Genomic DNA, 19,403 nt, shown 5'->3' on the forward strand with positions numbered 1-19,403 from the left:
TATTCTAAGTAGTTGGCTTCATCTTTTTTTATATGAACCTCCTGGATACAGATTATATCCGGATTTTGTTTAGCCAATTTTGACAATATTAACTTCCTCTTTTTGTATTCATTTAAACCATTAACATTTAACGATAGGATTTTTGTACCGTTCATTCCTAGTGTTGGTATCTAGTCCCTAATTCTTATTTGTTTTTAAGGTTACTGCTCTTACTGGTCTAGTTTTTTTCCCTTTTTCTTCTGTGTCTTCCTTTTTCTTCTCCTCTTCTATCTCTTCCCTTGTACTTTGTTCTTGAGACGTTTCTTCTTCCGTGTTTACCATTTCAATTTCCTCCTTGCTAGTTTGTTCCTCTTCTCCTCCCCTTAGCTGATCAAGAAAATCTTGGGCTGCACTTAAACTGTCGATTTTGATTTTTCTTCCCTGCCATGATATTAACATCCCTTCTGGCAAGAGCCATCTAAATATTATGTTTCTCCTATATAATTGACTTGTCAGAAATCTATAGTTTTTCCTCCTTTCCCTCACTCTTCTTGGGACCTGTTTTAGAATATTCACCTCTTTTCCTCTATACATAATTTGTTCCTCCCGGGCTATATTATACAAGATATCTCTCACCCTTTTTCTGGCGAACCGTACGTGGACCTCCCTAGGGAGCCTGTTTCTTCTCACGTAATTTGTTTGTACTCTATATACCTCATCAATCTCTCTGATTATTTCCTGCTTATCTTGTTGGAGGGCCTCCGCGATCAACTCAGCCATCTTGTGCCCCAGGTCCTCTTCTTTGTCTTCTAAGATATTTTGAAAGCGGAGATAAAATGAGGCCTTATCCATCTCGAGTTGTATCAAGGAGTCTTCCGTTTCCTTATTCTGCACCAAAAAAGTTTGGTCTACTATATTCAATTTCTTCTCGTTTTTCTCAATCCTTTGTTCCACTTTTTGGATTCTGTTTTCATTGTTGGCAATAGAGACTTGAATCTCATTCATTTTTGAGTCTAGTGCGTGAATATCCATCTTTAATTCGGAATGACTGTTCAGTAATTTCTCTTGCATCGCTAACATGGTTTCTTGGACTGATAACAGGGAGGGTTGTACCGTTTGCAGTGTTGGGGTTACTGGGGGTTTATCTATTTTCTGCAGACCTTCTAATGACTTCTGAGTAGCTGGGGATGACATTGCTAGCGTAAGGTTGGATGGCACTTTTTTACCAGTTTTTGCAATTGTTGAGGTCAAACTTGCCATTTCTTTCAAAGTCAACTTTTTGTCTCTTATTATTTTCTCTATATTTCTCCAGATAATCATCCAGTGGCACTTGCCACTATTTGTTCAGGGACTTTTCCTTAAATCCTATCGTTAACCTCCTTTATTTATTCCCAATGATCTCTTAATAAAATATAGTTAATATATTGGTTACACAATTAATATGATGGAACTATGTCCCTTAATAGTTTTGACACTTCCAACAAACAATCTCTTTTCTCTAATCTTGTATTATCAACTTATACCTTTAAATATTGAAGATTTACTTAATCCAAAACTAAATCTATTAGTTACTTAAATAAATATAATAATTTCAATATAATTAAATGCCTACTGTAAGAGTTCACAGAAGAATATATTTAAATGTTATACTGAATTAACTTTCTTAATTAGTTCCTAACAGGATAATCACATGCAAGCACAAACAATTAATATATTAAGTGTAAAAAATCAGTATCTATTTAAAAATATCGATACTATATATTATGTATATATACTATAAATTAATATAAATAGGAGCACCAAAATATCTCGTTCATTAAGAATGTTAAGCATGAACCAAATAGCAGTGTGCTAGTACATACGATAACTTTTTTCAATCTGGACCAAGAGATTTGCTGCTATTTTTTTTTTCCTTTTCACGAAGACTACTTGTCAAAGCCTGAGCTCTATGGTATTTCTTAGTACTGGACTGTCAATGAGTCAGCTGTTTCAATTGTTCTTCAAGCAAGTCTCTACAATGGCTGCGCTTCCGGTCTCTGAGTTGGTCAAACACAATTCACAATCCACCTATCTTCAGCCTCCGATCGATCTGGTGCTCTAATCCACAAAAGGAAAAAAGTATTTCCTAAGTTCCTAGTTCTTCTCACCGATCTTCTCTTTGCACATGTGTTTTCGCCACATCGACTCTTTATGGTTCCTTGCCGGCTTGTCGGGCACTTTATCTTTCCGATCAGCTCTCTACTTGCAATCGCCGCTCTTTTCCTCTCCGAGCTCTTCTCTCCCGACTCCACCGGCTCCTTCTTCTGATGCCAATTTCACCAAGACAGGGAAGTCATGTTGATCTGTCTCACACTGCAGCCTCCGATCTCCGTTGCTTCCTATTTGGTTGTTGGTTGCTGCAGCTTCAGGTCGGCCATTAACTGGCTGACACGCGCATGCTGAGTCGACAGAGCTGCCCGGTCTTGCGATCAGCGTTGCGATCAGCTTTCACGCTCACCCGGCTCGCTCTCTTGTCCGCGGGGCTCTTCGGGCTCCGCGCCCCCGAAGGGATCCCCAAAACACAGTGATTAAAAGGGTTGAGGAGCAGCAGTCACTCACTCAACGCCATATCGCCGCGGATCACCAACCGGAAGTCTCAATTTTCTCCAAACTAGATATGGCTCAAGCTTATCAACAACTGGAAGTTGATGATGCCACTGCGGAGGCGCAGACAATCGTCACCCACCGGGGCGCCTTCCATTGCTGCCGATTGCAGTTCAGAGTCTGTGTAGCCCCTGGCATTTTTCAATCCCTCATGGAAAGACTTCTGCATGACTTGCCGGATGTAACTCCTTATTTCAACGACATACTTGTCTCTGCCAATGACAAATCTGCGCAGTTCTCCACCGTTTCCGTCAAACTGGACTCAAACTCAAGCCTGCCAAGTGCAAATTAGGTGTGCCGCAGGTGGAGTTTCTCGGCTATCTCGTTGATGCCGCCAACCTTCAACCTGCTTCAGCCAAGGTTCAAACTATACATAATGCCCCTACACCGACCAATAAATCTGACCTACAGTCCTTCCTGGGGCTCTTGAACTTTTACAACTCATTCCTGCACCACAAGGTGATGGTTGCCGAACCTCTTCACCATCTCCTTGACAAACAGGCCCCTTGGAAGTGGGGACGTCGAGAAGCTGCTGCTTTTCAGGCGGTCAAAGACCTGCTCACCTCTGACTCCATTTTGGTGCAGTACGACAACACTCTTCCTTTAACGCTGACTTGTGATGCATCTCCGTATAGGGTAGGGGATGTTCTAAGCCATTGGATGCCCAATGGAACCGAAGCCCCTATCGCCTATTTCTCGAGGACCCTGTCTGCCACCAAACAGAACTACGGCCACATAGACAAAGAGGCACTGACCATAGTGGCTGGCGTTAAGCATTTCAATGATTACTTATATGGCCGTTTCTTTCACATCTTTACAGATCACAAGCCACTTTTAGGCATCTTGGCTGGCGATTGCCAGACCCCACCAATCCTATCCCTGAGGATGACCAGATGGCTTGTGTTCCTGAACGCCTACAACTACCACCTGGCTCATCGCCTGGGTAAAGATTTGGGGAACGCTGATGTGCTAAGCAGGTGTTCCTTGCCTGCTCAGGTAGACGACCCTGCCCCGCTTCCATCGATCCTCCAGATAGATGACTAGGTAAGCCCAATGTTGGCTTTACACGTTGCCAGATACACTGTAAGAGATACAACCCTGCGCCAGGTGCTGGGCTGGGTGAGGAGGGGATGGCCCCAGGGGCAAGTGATTGCTGAATTCCAGCCATACAAACTCAGACAGCAGGAACTGTCCAGTCTGAGAGGCTGCCTTTTGTGGGGTTCCAGAGTAATAATCCCTACAGGTCTGAGGCACCAAGTGCTGGACTCCTGGCATATTGGCCATCCGGGCATTGCCTGAATGAAGGCCTTGGCCCGCAGTTACTTATGGTGGCCCAAGTTAGATGGAGCCATCACTGTACGGGTCGCGGAGTGCCAACAGTGCCAGCTTAATAGTACAGCTCTCCCCCCGAGCACCATTGAGGGAGTGGGAGGAGCCAACGGGTCCCTGGTCCTGATTACATGTAGATTTCGCGGGGCCGTTCCAAGAACATACTTTCATGGTAACTGTAGACACTTACTCAAAGTGGGTTGAGGTGACATCAATGGTCTCAACCACAGCTGACACTGTAGTTCAGGCCCTGCGGTGGCTATTTGCAACCCATGGGTTGCCCGATGTGGTGGTAACAGACAATAGCCCTCAGCTAATGTCAGCCGCCTTCCAAACATATTTGGCAAGGCATGGGATTAGGCATGTCACTGTGGCTCCTTACCATCCAGCCAGTAATGGCCTGGCTAAACGCGCCGTGAGATCCGTCAAGGAAGTCCTCACCAAACTAGGGCCAGGGGACTGGCAAAATAAACTAGCCACCTATTTGCTAGCCCAACATGCAACCCCATGTCCAACGACCAACAGAAGCCCAGCCGAACTATTGATGGGATGTCGGCTGCGGATAGACCTGGACCGTCTGCATCCTGACTACTGCCCCGAGAAGGCCCCTGACTCCAGTGGCGGCACCTGCGTCTTCACCGAAGGAGACAGGGTGTATGCACAAAATTATGGGGGGGATCCTTGTTGGCTGCCAGGCAAAGTAATTGCAGTAACAGGGCCTCACTCTTACAAGGTCCTGCTGGAGGATGGCCGTAGGCATGTGGACCAACCCGGTGCCGTCACTTGCCTCCATTAGACACAGGCACTAGCCAGGCCCAACTCGGCCCTGTCAGATCTGAGGCTACTGAACAACCGTCAACCTCTACCCCTCAAACCAGGACGCAGCAGGCAGCGGTCTTACCAGTCATTCCTGGGCCCACACCATCAGTTGATCCTCTTGTTGAAGTAACAGAACAGTTGCAAGGAGTTCCGGAGGTGCTGAAGATAAGTCTGCCTAACCCGACTGAAAGTATTGGCCTGCGCCGTTCTGGGAGGAGCCGGAGACACCCAGCTTACCTCGCCAACTACGCATGCACCATCCAAGGAGAGAGGGATGTTGCATCCAGAGGCCACAAACATGACAAGCAGCTGATTGGTCCAATCGATGGCTACCAGCCGGCGGGAAATGGGCACATCCTGATTGGCCCAGCCGCTGATAGCTCTGCATATTTAAGAGATGTCAGTGCCTCAGAAGCTGCCCCACTCTCCAAGGTCCTTAGCACCGAGCGGGTCTGATGTTGCTTGTATGTACACTGAGTGCTTATGCACCAGAGACAAATTCCTTATATGTGTCCAGTCACACTTGACCAATAAAGAATTCTGTTCTGTTCTGTTCTGTTCTTTGTGTAGCTTAAGCAGTGGTGGGATTCAGCCAGTTCACACCACTTCAGGAGAACTGGTTGTTAACTTTCTGAGCAATTTGGTGAACTGGTTGTTGGAAGAAATGATTAGGGCAGAGAACCAGTTGTTAAATTATTTGAATCCCACCACTGAGCTTAAGGGAAGGTGAAGTAATGCAGGGAGATTGTCCTGCTACTTGAAAGTTAAATTAACAGTGAAAATGATGTTTCTACAATAGGAAGTATGACATAGAGGTTATCTTGTTTTCTAGAACACAATCTAGGACCATGATGGTGAACCTATGGCATGTGTGCCACAGGTGGCATGCATAGCCATATCGGTGGGTACGCAATCTCAGTGGACCGGTCCCACTGGAAGTTGGCAAACAGTCCGTTTCTGGCCTCTGGAGGACCTCCGGGGTGGGTGGGTGGGGAAGGCTGTTTTCACCCTCCCCAGACTCCTAGAAAGGTTCTGGAGGCTGGGGAGAGCAAAAAACAGGCCTTCCGGTCCCACCGGAAGTTGGCAAACGGGCTGTTTCTGGCCTCCGGAGGGCCTCCAGGTGGGTGGGTGGGGAAGGCTGTTTTCACCCTCCCCAGACTCCTAGAAAGGCTCTGGAAGCTGGGGAGAGCAAAAAACACGCCTTCTGGTCTCATCAGAAGTTGGCAAATGGGCTGTTTTCAGCCTCCAGAGAGCCTCCGGGGGTGGGGAAGGCCATTTTCACCCTCTCCAGACTCCTAGAAAGGCTCCAGAGCCTGAGGAAAGAAAAAATGGGCCTATTGCCATCATATGCCAGGAGCGGGGGAAGCGGGGGGGGTCGTGCACGCATGCACGGGGTGGGGTACATAGAATTATGGGTGTGGGCATGTGCGTGTGTGACACCCCCACCCCGGTCCTGGCATGTGATGGCAAAAAGGTTAGCCATCACTGATCTAGGAGATTGCAATGTGTGGGAAGAAAGAAAGGTCACTGCTTCAACCACACATACAACAATGGTTATGAAAAACATCATAGCCTAATGTTTTTCAAATAGTTAGGAACGTGTATTCTAATTAATCCCAATTAGAATAGTCAAACAGAAAGTGTGCCTTAATTTCTCTGAACAACTTGAGGCTTAGGCTTAGAGTATCAATAATTACAAACAGGTGACATACGTGTTCATTTTGAAGTCATTATTTCCATTTATATTTTAACTTTTTATAAAGTTGTGCTGCCTCTGTCACTCTTGTTGTGGTAAAGATAAGTAGAACACTGAAAACTTGGCCACTATACATTTTCTTTCTTTATTTATCATAAATTGTCACCACTATTGTCTTTCTGTATTTTTGCAGTTTCATTCTTAACAGCAGGTTCTTTTATTAATAAGCCTTCAGTCTCAAGTGGTGGTATTATACTCAAGTTTTATCAATAGAGATTTCTTGATATTATCTGTGAATCTGCTTATTCGATGGAAGAGAGGAAACATATTTATTAACAGCAAGTGTCTTGAAATACTTTTTTTGCATTCACTTTTTTCACCACATGGAAATGTTTGATTGAAAGACTGTTAACTGAAAATAAAAAATAAAAAAATCTTACTTATATCAGAAGTGGGTGATGTTATGGGGGGTTGTTGGGGGGGAAGGGTTCTATAAATATATTGTATTTATTTTGTTCATCTCATAACTGAGAGGAACCACCTTCAGGATTTTTAAGACTGTCATTGATCTTGCATGCACTCCATTTTCCATTGTGAGAGAACAGCTGGTTTTCTAAAGGCAATTTGTCATGTAGCTGAATCTTGAAATATCATTGCTGTTCCTTGATTGGGTTGATAATTCTCCATGTACATCTGAAGTTCCATAGCTGCTTCCTCCTTATCAGAATCTTGCTTTCTCGTGTAAATTTAATGGTTTTTCATTCTTTCTCACCCATGGACTTGTTTAGTTGAACATTTTACTTTTACTCAGTTTCTGTCCTTTTCTCTACATTGGGTTTATGGAATAGACTATAAACTTTTATCTAAATGTTAGTGAATTTATTGTCTTATTTACCAATTAAATATATTTTCACATTTTTATCATTTCCTTTCCCAATCATTAAACCATGCATGTTAATTCAGTGTGGTATATTGATTTGTGTAAAGAAAGAGAGAATTGGACTACTTCCCCTCCCCTTAAAATTTGGAATTTTATCCAGGAGTGCCTACTGTTAGAAGGAATATCTATCTGGTTCCGTTCCAAGCTGGGAGAAAAACACTGGGGACATGGAGGCTGATTGGAAAGATGGTTTATTGATGAAGCAGAACCACATGTGATTCTGGGCAGCTGATAAAATGGAGTTGAGAGTTTTAATACCTTCTTTGGACATTGTATTTAATTTATTGTAATTAGCAATTTTATGATGTTTGTGTGTCTATATTTTTCTTGACTGTACACTGCCTTGAGTCCTACGGGAGAAAGGCGGTATAGAAATATAATTAATTAATTAATTAATAAATAAATAAATAAATAAATAAATAAATAAATAAATAAATAAATTGTATTTGAGCTTCCTGTTCCTGTGCAAGAACATGTCCTTTAATATTCTATCTGGCTGTTGTCAGATTCCTACATAATATAGGGGTTATGTAGGGGTCATAGCTGGCTCTATAGGCAAAAGAGGAAATGCAAATCCTAGGTGTTTATCTGAGCTAATCTGGTCAACCTCTGTCTTATTGTTTGTCTGAGCTCCCAGGTGAAGTTTGGACTGCTCTGGGATGGTGCAATGAAGGGGCTTTCATTCTGAAGGAGTGGTGGGTAATTTCTATTGTGCCTAATGGATCTTGGGTGAGGGCTGCTTCTAATCCTACCATTCTGCCTTTGTTTCAAAATATCTTGTTTTGAATGGGTTACCAAATCTGCATTTCTAAAAGGTGGCCTCCTCAGTTTCTGCTTGGAGCAGGGAAACGGGGAGTCATTTCTGCCTCCCTTAAGATTTTTTTATTTCTCCTTTAGGGGAAATATTTTATCCTGTCTTTGTAATATTTCCCAAAATACTTCATTCTTCTAGGAGTGGGGGTGGGCTTCCTACACTACCATGATGAGTGAGAAATCACCTTGGATAATTGATATAGGAAGACATTAAGTCCAGCACTCTAGTTTTTTCCTCATGCTGGAGAGTACAGTTGTTACCACATACAGATTGTCTAACTTCTTCAAAACTAATCTGTTGCCTTCCAGGTATGCTGAAAAATGCCAGTTTATCATGTAATTTGCTTAGCTTGCTCACAGAGTTCAGCACAAATATAATGTCTGAATGTGCATAAATTTTTGTTAGTTTCCTTTCACAAGTGTAATAAGATTTGTATGTTGTTCAAATCACAGATGAAGCCACATGTTACTTAATTCAAATTAAAAGAAATCATGTTGAAACTGAACTAATTTAAAAGAGTACATAGCAAAAGATAGCCAGGAGTCTTCAAGACTGATTACCCTCTCTATACTACACTACCTTGTTTGAGCTTTTGGAATTGGCTACAACTGCAGCCATGTATTCTATCAATATATTCCTATCTGCCTGCTCATTTTGCTACCTTTATGTTGACTACTGATAGGTAGCTTCCAGCTCTCTATCTAAAGGCCTTGGCTATCAGAAAGCACACTTCTATCTGAAGAGTTATTCAATCTAAATTCAGATGAATGCCAATTAAAGATAAGAGTACCAATGACTTCAAGTGGCTTATCACTAGACAGCTTACTGGCAATTAGATGGAATGACTCAAACAAGTGGGATGATGTAGAAGAAGCACCCCTTTAAAATTAACATTAAAATTATGTAGGCCTTTATCACTTTGAATAGTTCTGGAAGAAGTAGGCAAAAATCTCCAATATTTAATATTAAGTATTAAAACTGCACCATAAATATTTCAGTAGTGGTTAGTGATTGGGGAAAAAGAATGGAAGGGAAGGAGAGAAAAGTAACATCAAAATTCCTGTTCATAATGTTTTTATGTATGTTTTTCATTTTTTCATTTGTATTCATTTTTCATTTTATTTTTAAATTTATTATTGCATAAAATTATGCAATATAATTAAAAAATATTTTTTGTGAACCATAAATTATTTTCTTGCTGAATTCTCCCCCCCCCCCATGCTATTAAACAAACTGTCCATTTTTATATAAAAAGGGGATTTTAAAAGAAGGCTGTTACTATATCTATAAATCCAGTGATGTGAAATTTCAGTGCAAATTGAGGTGGGAAGATTTCACTAACTGCTTTTGCTTTCAATAGCACACTGCTAAATATCAAACATGTGGTTTTTCTTTTCTTAAAAATATGGTTCAATAGAATTTAATATCTTTTCTAGTAATTGCAAGTTTTCGAGGAACAATCCCTCATGGTTTATCATTGGAGATTGGAGACACTGTTCAAATACTAGAAAAATGTGATGGTAAGTGTTGAAAAGGCAAGAAACTGTCACTTGTCAAGAGACTTAAAAATCAACTCACCTAATTATGCTAAAGCAAATATAAATGTTTGCTAAAGTTGAAAACCTATTTAATAAGACTAATAGCCAAATTTAATTTTGTATGAACAAAAGTTTATTGAAATAATAGATGTATTAATAACAGTAAAATTTATCCAGTCTGAAATGTCTCAAAATAATCTATCCAGTTTGTTGCTGTAAAAAGATAACTCTAATTGCAAGGAAATAATTATTCTGAATATAGTAACATTTTTTTTTCTAGCAATAACTATAGAATAAAATCTGATTGGAGTATACATTACTTCTTTATAATGAACTGTTAAACTCTTTCCTCAAAAAAATTAGTTTATGTATTTTGAATTAAATTCATAAGATTGTGTTAGATTGTGTGTTTCTGTATGAAGGTACATATATTTATATGATGTAATGAGATATAGCAGGGGTGTCAAACCCAAGGCCCGTGAGCTGGATTCGGCCTGCAGGGTGCTTAGATCTGGCTTGCGCGCCTGACCTGGGGACAGCGAAGGACAGGTCCACTGTGCCTCTGCCAGCGAAAATGGAGCTCAACAAGGTTGCGCGAAGCCCTCCCAGGCTCCATTTGCCACTTCCATTTTCGCTGGCAGAGGGCTGCAGGAGGCCGTTGTGGCTGAAAACGGAGCCTTGATGAGTGACATTGAACTGGCCACGCCCTCCCTGGACATGCCTCCTTGGTCCCCTGTGGTCAAATACAACCCTGATGCAACTCTCAATGAAATTGAGTTTGACACCACTGAGATATAGGGTAGAAAATAGAGCACTGTAGAAATACTGCAATACTCTGGAGTTCTTTTGTAAGATTTTGCTAAGTCTTTGTCACATGCATGCAAAGACAGCTAGGAGCAGCTTCTGAAGGAGATATGCAAGTGTGTAATCATGTGTAAATGATTACCCCAAGATTAATTAGAACAGTTTTTAAATCTGGATTTCCTTAGTCCTAGCCACTAAATTTGAGCAAATTTTCTTTCTATAACTGTTAAACATGGAATTAAAGAGATTAAAAGGGTTTAAAAGAGTTTTCAAACTATTAAAGCAACTGTGTCACTTCTTAAACCTGCATTGATCTTTACATAGAAATGCTATTGAATGGTATGAATCTGATCTGCTTATAACTGATGATACAATAGTAGTATTCTATAAATATCCTTGTATATTTTTGTTATTTGGGGAAGATACATACAGGTAAATTTTCATATTAAATATATATGGAAGTTGAACTATAAATTCTTACAGTTGTATTTCTGTTGTACTTTTCTTTTGATAAACTGATTTTTAGTTGGAAACTGTCCAGAGATATTTGGAAGTCAGGCACTCTATAAATAAAGTAAAATGAAATATAAAATATTTCTTTTCAGGCTGGTACAGAGGATTTGCCTTAAAAAACCCAAATCTCAAGGTAAATTAATTTTTGCTTCTAAATTAAAATGTGTGTGAAAACTTGAGGTATTCATATAAAAGTAAAAGTACATAGTTTATTTGAGCAGTCATGCAAAATGTGTGCCAAGTGGGAATAATTTTTAATTCTGGGTTAATTATTTGATAAGAGCTAAAGGGAAACTATAATTTGCTATGGGATTATGCTAAAATGCACTAAGAAAAAGATAACTCTGCATGTGTCTCCCAATGCCATTGTTGCAATACTTAGAAACCCCACACCCCAGGATCCTGTTGATTTTAGCCATGAATGCTTAATTCTATAGTGCAATTTTTAATGTTGTCTGTGCTTTACAAAATAAAGCTCAAATAAGGTTAAGTCATTAAGTCTTAAAGTACATATTTTGAATAATCTGCCTTCCCCACTCAAAATAGAAAATGTCATCCTTTTTATTATTGGTAAGGTCACTACACCTCCATCATTCCCTTGTTTGGAATTCTGATTTTATAAAGTTGGGGCTCCAGTTGGGGCTCTCAACTAGTGAACCCAAAATAAGGAAAAACTCTTGGGAGCTTTGAATTCCCAAAAATAAATCTTTATTGGATACACCATTTTGGAACTGAATAATCAAAACCAGCTCTGGTTTTCCCCTGCAAATGCTTGCTTAGTTAAACAATAACTTCCCTTTCCTCCCACCCCTGGATGATCATATTATCCAATTATGAGACATCATTTTGTTATAGGAACAGTCCATCTCTTTCTCAAACACCTGCAGTGGTGACCTTGATGATTGCCAGGCTCTCACAGTCCAAGACCCATCTTTCTTTTCTTTGAAGAGCACTGGAGCTGCCATCCTAGATTTTGCTGGGTGGGTAAAGCCCCTAGCTAAATTTTATCCATGAAGCTTCTAAGTTCCTCCATCTCTGTTGAGGACATTGAGTACATCTTTGCTTTGGGTAATTTTGCCCCAGGCAGTATTTCAATGGCACATTCAGTGGGGTGATGGGGAGGGAATACATATGATACCCGTTTGTGAAATACTTCAGCCCCTTTTGGCCACTCTAAGCTAGTGCATTCACAGGTTCTATCTGTTGTGGTCCGCCAGCAGCCTGCGGAGCTGGCAGCAGAGTTGGACAGTGAGGAGGTTGAGGAGGACCATGGGCCAGTCCTGGAGTCTGGGGAAGGCTCGGATGAGGGCTCTATGTCGGAGGCAGAGAAAGGGCCATCTGGGAGGTACGTGCTGCCTCCAGAGTCGGACCTCAGTGAGGCAGAGGAACAGGGGGAGCCTGTTCCCAGTGCGCACATGTGCAGAACTGCCAGAAGGCAAGAACAGCTAAAACAAAAGGGACGACTCAGGAGTAGGGCTGGGAGATGATTGGCTGCTCCCATAAGACTTAAAAGAGGAGCAAAGGCATGTGGGCCTTTGCAGGAAGCAATGTTTGTTCATTTGGTTCAGTTTAAAGCCTGAAGCTCTGTTTGATTCTGGACTCTGTGTGGCTTTGTCAATTAGGTCTTTGGCAGCGTGTCAAGGGAGATAAAGGTGGGTGATTATCCCGAAGGACTTCTCCCAAAGGACTCTTTATAACTAATTTGGACTCATCTGTGAATGAACAGAATTCACAGATGTTGCAAATAAAAGAGGTTTTTGGGACTACTCATTGTTTTAATGACTCAGGAAGCCTAGGTCAGAACACTATCTTTCCCATTCCCATGTCATCTGTTGTTCTTCTAGTTGACTGCTGGATTCCCTTTCTTTAGCCTTGCCAACCCCAATATCATAGTCTCTGCCATTTAGGGGGCTATTATAAATTGAATAGTGTCCTCATGGCTCCCTGCCTTCAGGGTTACTGGCTTGGTTAGGCATGTGGCAGGCAACCCTCCAGTGAGGGAGCCATCAACTTGTTCAAACTTCATAGGCTGCTTCAATTTTTTAAGTCTCAGTCTCATCTTTTCCACAGTCCATTGGCTAACCAAGAAGCGGGTGTAATCCAAGTCGACCAGGGCAGTGAAGACCCCTCTTGCTCCTGAGTGAGGCACTAACATCACCTGGGTGGTCAAAGGGGTGATGGTTCCACTTACCATCAGGTCGTCGTTCCCCTCGCTGTCACTCTCGTAGAAGACCAGGTTAGGCTTGCTGGGGTTCAGAGTTCCCTCCCCTTTGCTGGAGGGGGAAGAGACCTCCATGACCTGTTGCACCACCTGTGTCTTCTCCTTCATCTTCCTCGGCACCTTCTTGGCCTTCAGTTTACTCTGAACCCTCGGCACTGACATGGACTGGGCCATTGGCAGCCCAATGGCCCTCTTCCCCACATCGGAAGCAAGCTCCAGGAGGGCATCACAGACTCTCCTTTGGAGTTGAGGGTGGGACTATCAGCCCCTTGCACACTGACAGTCATCTCTCTTGGATTCGTCAGGGATGACCCTTGTGCTGTGTTTTGCTGGTACTCCAACAGGTCTAGCTTCATTGTGGTCGCCAGCTGGTACCATGCCCGGAGGTCCGGAATTCCCCGGGGCAGGTAGTTTTGGTACAGTTCCTTGTTTAATCTGTCTCAGAAGTGGTAGACCAGGAAGCATTCTGGCTACCCCCCTCAGCTTCCCAGCCAGGCTGCGGAACTCCTGAATGTATTTGGCTACAAGCCTACTCCCTTGCCTTATGGCACAGATCCTAGATTCCACTCACTAGGCTTGTGCAGGGTCTCCAAATCTAGCCTAAAGCTCATCCAGGAAGGCATCCACATCCCACAACTCCAGGGCACCTTCGTCATGGAGGAACATCACCCAGTCTGCCTTCTCTGCTTCTAGTTTCAAAGTAATTGCGTTCACAGAGGGAACTTCGTCTGGGACATTGCTCCATATCTCTGCAAGTAGTTTCAGATCTGGTTCAGGAAATAGGCTAGCTTCTCTGGCCACCCAATAAACAGGACCTTCAGAGATGAGGGTTCTCAGTCTTCCTGAACTCAATTAGCCTCACTTGAGCCTGAGCTCCTGCTGCTGCAGGATCCTCCTGGGCTTGTCCCGCAGCCAAGGGAGGGATGATAACCCTCCTGGGGGGACCTCAGCTCCTTGTCCCATGCTTCCCAGCCTCGTCAGTTGGGGTGGAGATGGGGATGCGGTTGTTGACGCTTGACCAGTCCCAAGTCCTGCTCCCAGGACCGACTATTTTGTCAGAATAGTCATGACTGGGAAGACATGATAACAAGGTCAACCAATGAATAGGCATAGCAACTAAGTCAGCCAATTGGGAGCTGAGACAGACTGGAACCAGGGCATGTCTTAGTCTGCAGCTTCTGATTCTGTGCAGAGTATTGAAACTCAAACCAAGCAGTCTGCATACTGTCTGATCTGAGCTGAAATGAAACTCTGAATCTGCTGTTGGTATTGTAAATTTACTTCATGTATTATTGTGAATATAAAGAAGTTAATGAATCCTGCTGCATCAGTTTATCTGTGTTTGTTTCTGGATTTGTTTTTTGCAACAAACTGACATAATTCATCAATGTTGCTGCTCCACATCTCCATTCCAACAGATCTTTCTGCTGCTCCACTGAAAAGCTATGGCATGCTTCACTGGTTCTTCCCAGTCTGCAGCTCTCCTGGCCTTCCCTTTGCTCCCTCAAGTCATGGCCATTCCAGGCAGGATCAAGGGGAATTCTGCTTTGGCTGCCTTCCCCATTCTGCTTGGCCATCATGTCTTCGGTTCAAGGCAAGTGGATCCTGCCACGGTTTCTTCATCACGCACCAGTGGCTGCTCAGCCTTCTCTGCCCTCACCTTGGATCGGGTCACCATCATCTGTGTCCTGGAGTCAGTATGGGCTGCTGCTGGTGCCTCCCATGGAAGGACCAATTGAAGCTTCACTGCAGCATCAACTTTCCACTCTGTCCTGGACATCGTTAGATCGCAGCTCTCTCGGAGGCATCCAAGTAGGCTGTGTTAAGTTAAAGAGAGCTGGTTTAATGTCAATTGTCTGTCAACTGCCCAATTAGCAAACCCAAAACAAGGAACAGTCTCAGGAGAATTGAATTCCCAAAAGTAAAATTTTATTGGATACACCATGTTGGTACTGAAGAAACAAAACCAACTCTGGTTTCCTGTGCAAATGCTTGCCCTGTTAAACAATACTTTCTCCTTCTCCCCACCCCTGGTTGATCACATTATCCAATTATGAGATGGTCTTTTGTTATGAGCACGGTCCGTCTTTTTCTCAAGCACCTGCTGCGGGGACCTTGCTGCTCTCCATGCTCTCACAATCTCTGCATACATTCTCCACATTCCATTTTGAATTCCCAAAAGTAAAACTCTATTGGATACACCATTTTGGTACTGAAGAATCAAAACCAACTCTGGTTTTCCCGCGCAAATGCTTGCTTAGTTATAAATAACTTCTCTTTCTCCCCACCCCGAGTGATCACATTGTCGAATTATGAGATCTCCTTTTGTGATGGGAACAGTCCATTTCTTTCTCAAGTACCTGCAGTGGTGACCTTGATGGTTGCCAGGCTCTCACGGTCCATGCACACATTCTCAACATTCTATTTCCCCCTTCCCTCCCCCGCCCAGTTCATTGTCAATTTGAAAAGCATTAAGGTTTGAAAGAAGCAAAGTAGTTCAATCTTGACACTCATCTGTTATCTTGCCTTAAATTAAAGGGGTTGGTGATATACCCTAAAATGGATGTCATAGCACTCAAGGTATCACTAAAAGTGATCACTAACTTCCCAGAGGCTGCCGGGAGGAGCTGCTGGCTGTAAGTGGGGAGACTGGGAGGGAATACAGAGGACAAAGATAGAGTGAGCCTGCCTCCATTTCATTTTAACTTCCCGGAGGCTGCTGGGAGGAGCTGCTAGCTGAAAGTGGGGAGACTGAGAGGGAGTAAAGAATCATATAACTAAAAACCAAAAATAGCAATATAACATTCAGGGTTAGTGCACTTGAAATTTTGATTTTATTTTATTTCAAAATGACCGGCTTAGTTCAGTGCAATACTTGTTTTGCAGCTGTCTTTCGCAGTAATCTTTTCAAATTTGGGTACTGTCCTCTTTGAAAACAAATTACTAGTCTACATGGACAGATTACCTATCTAGAATCTCTAATCTGTGCTCTCCAAGAAGAAATTAGGTGCCCAATTCAGCCATTTCACTCTATTGAGCTGCTGCACTATCAGCCCCCTCTACCACAAAGATATAGGAGGAGAAGGGCAGTATGGACAACATGGGATCTGGCAGGGTGAGTATTGTGAATCAAAAACACAAAACTTCTGCTGTGTCCCAGCATAACAGATACAGTGCCCTAGCTGGCCTTAATAGGGACACTAAAGTGACAGGTCAAGGTAGTTGTGATAATGATAACTCAAATAAGCAGGGGATTGTGGTCCAAGATGAAGAACTTATTTTGGAAAGGGGAAAGTGTGAATCAGGTATTACACATCAGTCACACAAGAAGAGCAAGCTATCCAAAAAGAGACACTACCTTCTGATTGGTGATTCAATTGTAAGGGATGTAAATGTAGGAAAGGATATGGAGGTTTGAAAGAGGTCTGGTGTCTGCCAGGTGCTACTGCCAGCAGAGACAAGAGGCATATTCTTAAAATAGTCAAGAATGCCAGTAAGGAATATGATGTTGATGGTATTATACATCTTGGCACAAATGATCTGTCCCAAAAAGATGTACTTTCTGTGCAGAATGATCTCCAGAGCTTGGGGTATGAATTTAGTAGTATAGGTTGTAGGCTTAGCTTTTCAGAGGTTTTACCAGTATACAGGTGAAACTCGAAAAATTAGAATATCGTGCAAAAGTTCATTTATTTCAGTAATGCAACTTAAAAGGTGAAACTAATATATGAGATAGACTCATTACATGCAAAGCGAGATAGTTCAAGCCTTGATTTGTCATAATTTTGATGATTATGGCTTACAGCTCATGAAAACCCCAAATTCACCATCTCAGAAAATTAGAATATTGTGAAAAGGTTCAATACTCTAGGCTCTAAGTGTCCCACTCTAATCAGCTAATTAAGCCATAACACCTGCAAAGGGTTCCTGAGCCTTTAAATGGTCTCTCAGTCTGGTTCAGTAGGAATCACAATCATGGGAAAGACTGCTGACCTGACAGATGTGCAGAAAACCATCATTGACACCCTCCATAAGGAGGGAAAGCTCAAAAGGTAATTGGAAAAGAAGTTGTATGTTCCCAAAGTGCTGTATCAAAGCACATTAATAGAAAGTTATGTGGAAGGGAAAAGTGTGTAAGAAAAAGGTGCACAACAGCAGGAATGACTGCAGCCTGGAGTCAGGAAAAGGCTGGATTGTCAGGAAAAGGCCATTAAAAAGTGTTGGGGACTTTCACAAGGAGTGGACTGAGGCTGGAGTTGGTGCATCAAGAGCCACCACACAGAGACGGATCCTGGACATGGGCTTCAAATGTCTTATTCCTCTTGTCAAGCCGCTCCTGAACAACAAACAACGTCAGAAGTGTCTTACCTGGGCTAAAGACAAAAAGAACTGGTCTGTTGCTCAGTGGTCCAAAGTCCTCTTTTCTGATGAGAGCAACTTTTGCATCTCATTTGGAAACCAAGGACCCAGAGTCTGGAGGAAGAATGGAGAGGCACACACTGCAAGATGCTTGAAGTCCAGTGTGAAGTTTCCACAGTCTGTGTTGATTTGGGGAGCCATGTCATCTGCTGGTGTTGATCCACTGTGCTTCATTAAGTCCAGGGTCAATGCAGCCATCTACCAGGAGATTTTGGAGCACTTCATGCTTCCTTCACAGACAAGCTTTATGGGGATGCTGACTTCATTTTCCAGCAGGACTTGGCACCTGCCCACACTGCCAAAAGTACCAAAACCTGGTTCAATGACCATGGGATTACTGTGCTTGATTGGCCAGCAAACTCGCCTGACCTGAACCCCATAGAGAATCTATGGGGCATTGCCAAGAGAAAGATCAGAGACATGAGAACTGAACAATGCAGAAGAGCTGAAGGCCTCTATTGAAGCATCCTGGTCTTCCATAACACCTCAGCAGTGCCACAGGCTGATAGCATCCATGCCACACCGTATTGAGGCAGTAATTGATGCAAAAGGGGCCCAAACCAAGTACTGAGTACATATGCACGCTTATACTTTTCAGAGGTCCAATATTGTTCTATGTACAATCCTTGTTTTATTGATTTCATGTAATATTCTAATTTTCTGAGATTGTGAATTTGGGGTTTTCATGAGCTGTAAGCCCTAATCATCAAAATTATGACAAATCAAGGCTTGAACTATCTCGCTTTGCATGTAATGAGTCTATCTCATATATTAGTTTCACCTTTTAAGTTGCATTACTGAAATAAATGAACTTTTGCACGATATTCTAATTTTTCGAGTTTCACCTGTATAAGGAACAAAAAGGGAAAGGCCAGCATGTAGCGGAGTTTAATGTGTGGCTAAAGGAGTGGTATAAAAGGGAAGGCTTTGGTTTTATTAGTCATGATGTCTGCAGCTGGTCCAATGAAAAACTGTACAAAAGAGATGGTTTGCATCCATCAAAGAAAGGGACTGAATTACTTGGCATTAAATTCACAGATTTTCTGGATAAACATTTAAACTGAACAGCGGGGACAGAGAATTAATTGATATAGAACAGTTCTGTCTCCAACAATCTAAAATTAATAGAGTGATCAGTGCATGTAACATAGATGTTTGTGCAGGTAAGATTATCAACCTTGCTGTCAAGCAAAACCAAGAGCCTCGGGGGTGGTGGTGGTGGGGAAGGCCTGTTTTTCTCTTACCTGGCTCCAGAGCCTTTCTAGGAATCTGGGGAAGGTGAAAATGGCCCTCCCCCCTCTCAGAGGCTCTCCAGAGGGCAGAAACGGCCTGTTTGCCAACTTCCAGTGGGACCAGAAGGCCTGTTTTTTGCTGTCCCCAGCCTCCAGAGCCTCTCTAGGAGTCTGGGGAGGGCAAAAACAGCCTTCCCCACACCCTGTCCCCCGGAGGTCCTCCGGAGGCCGAAAATGCCCCATTTGCCAACTTCTGGTCCCATCTATGATGACGTCCGTGTCAGTGGGGGGAGCCTCTCACCGGTTTTAATAGCGGTTCTAACCACTGTAACAATTGCCATAGGTCTATACTATAGGCCACCCAACCAAAGAGAGGAAATAGATGAACTTTTTGCTAGTCAGCTAACTAAGATATGTAGGAAGCACATCACAATAATAATGGGGGATTTTAACTAC

The 19,403-nt window shown here is 42.7% G+C and overlaps 1 protein-coding gene across 1 annotated transcript in view; it reads left to right on the forward strand.

The window, feature by feature from the left end:
* Positions 1-19,403, forward strand: part of DOCK4 (dedicator of cytokinesis 4) — a 705,907-nt gene that overhangs the window by 152,637 nt on the left and 533,867 nt on the right. The window contains exons 2-3 of the mRNA XM_070948091.1: positions 9,657-9,740; positions 11,168-11,208. Coding sequence (XP_070804192.1) covers positions 9,657-9,740; positions 11,168-11,208 — 125 coding nt within the window. The remainder of the gene's footprint in view (positions 1-9,656; positions 9,741-11,167; positions 11,209-19,403) is intronic.

The sequence above is a fragment of the Pituophis catenifer genome, unplaced genomic scaffold, assembly GCF_029215685.1.
Source record: "Pituophis catenifer annectens isolate HBS135680 unplaced genomic scaffold, rPitCat1.0.hap2 SCAF_7, whole genome shotgun sequence".
NCBI classification, from domain to species: Eukaryota; Metazoa; Chordata; class Lepidosauria; order Squamata; family Colubridae; genus Pituophis; species Pituophis catenifer.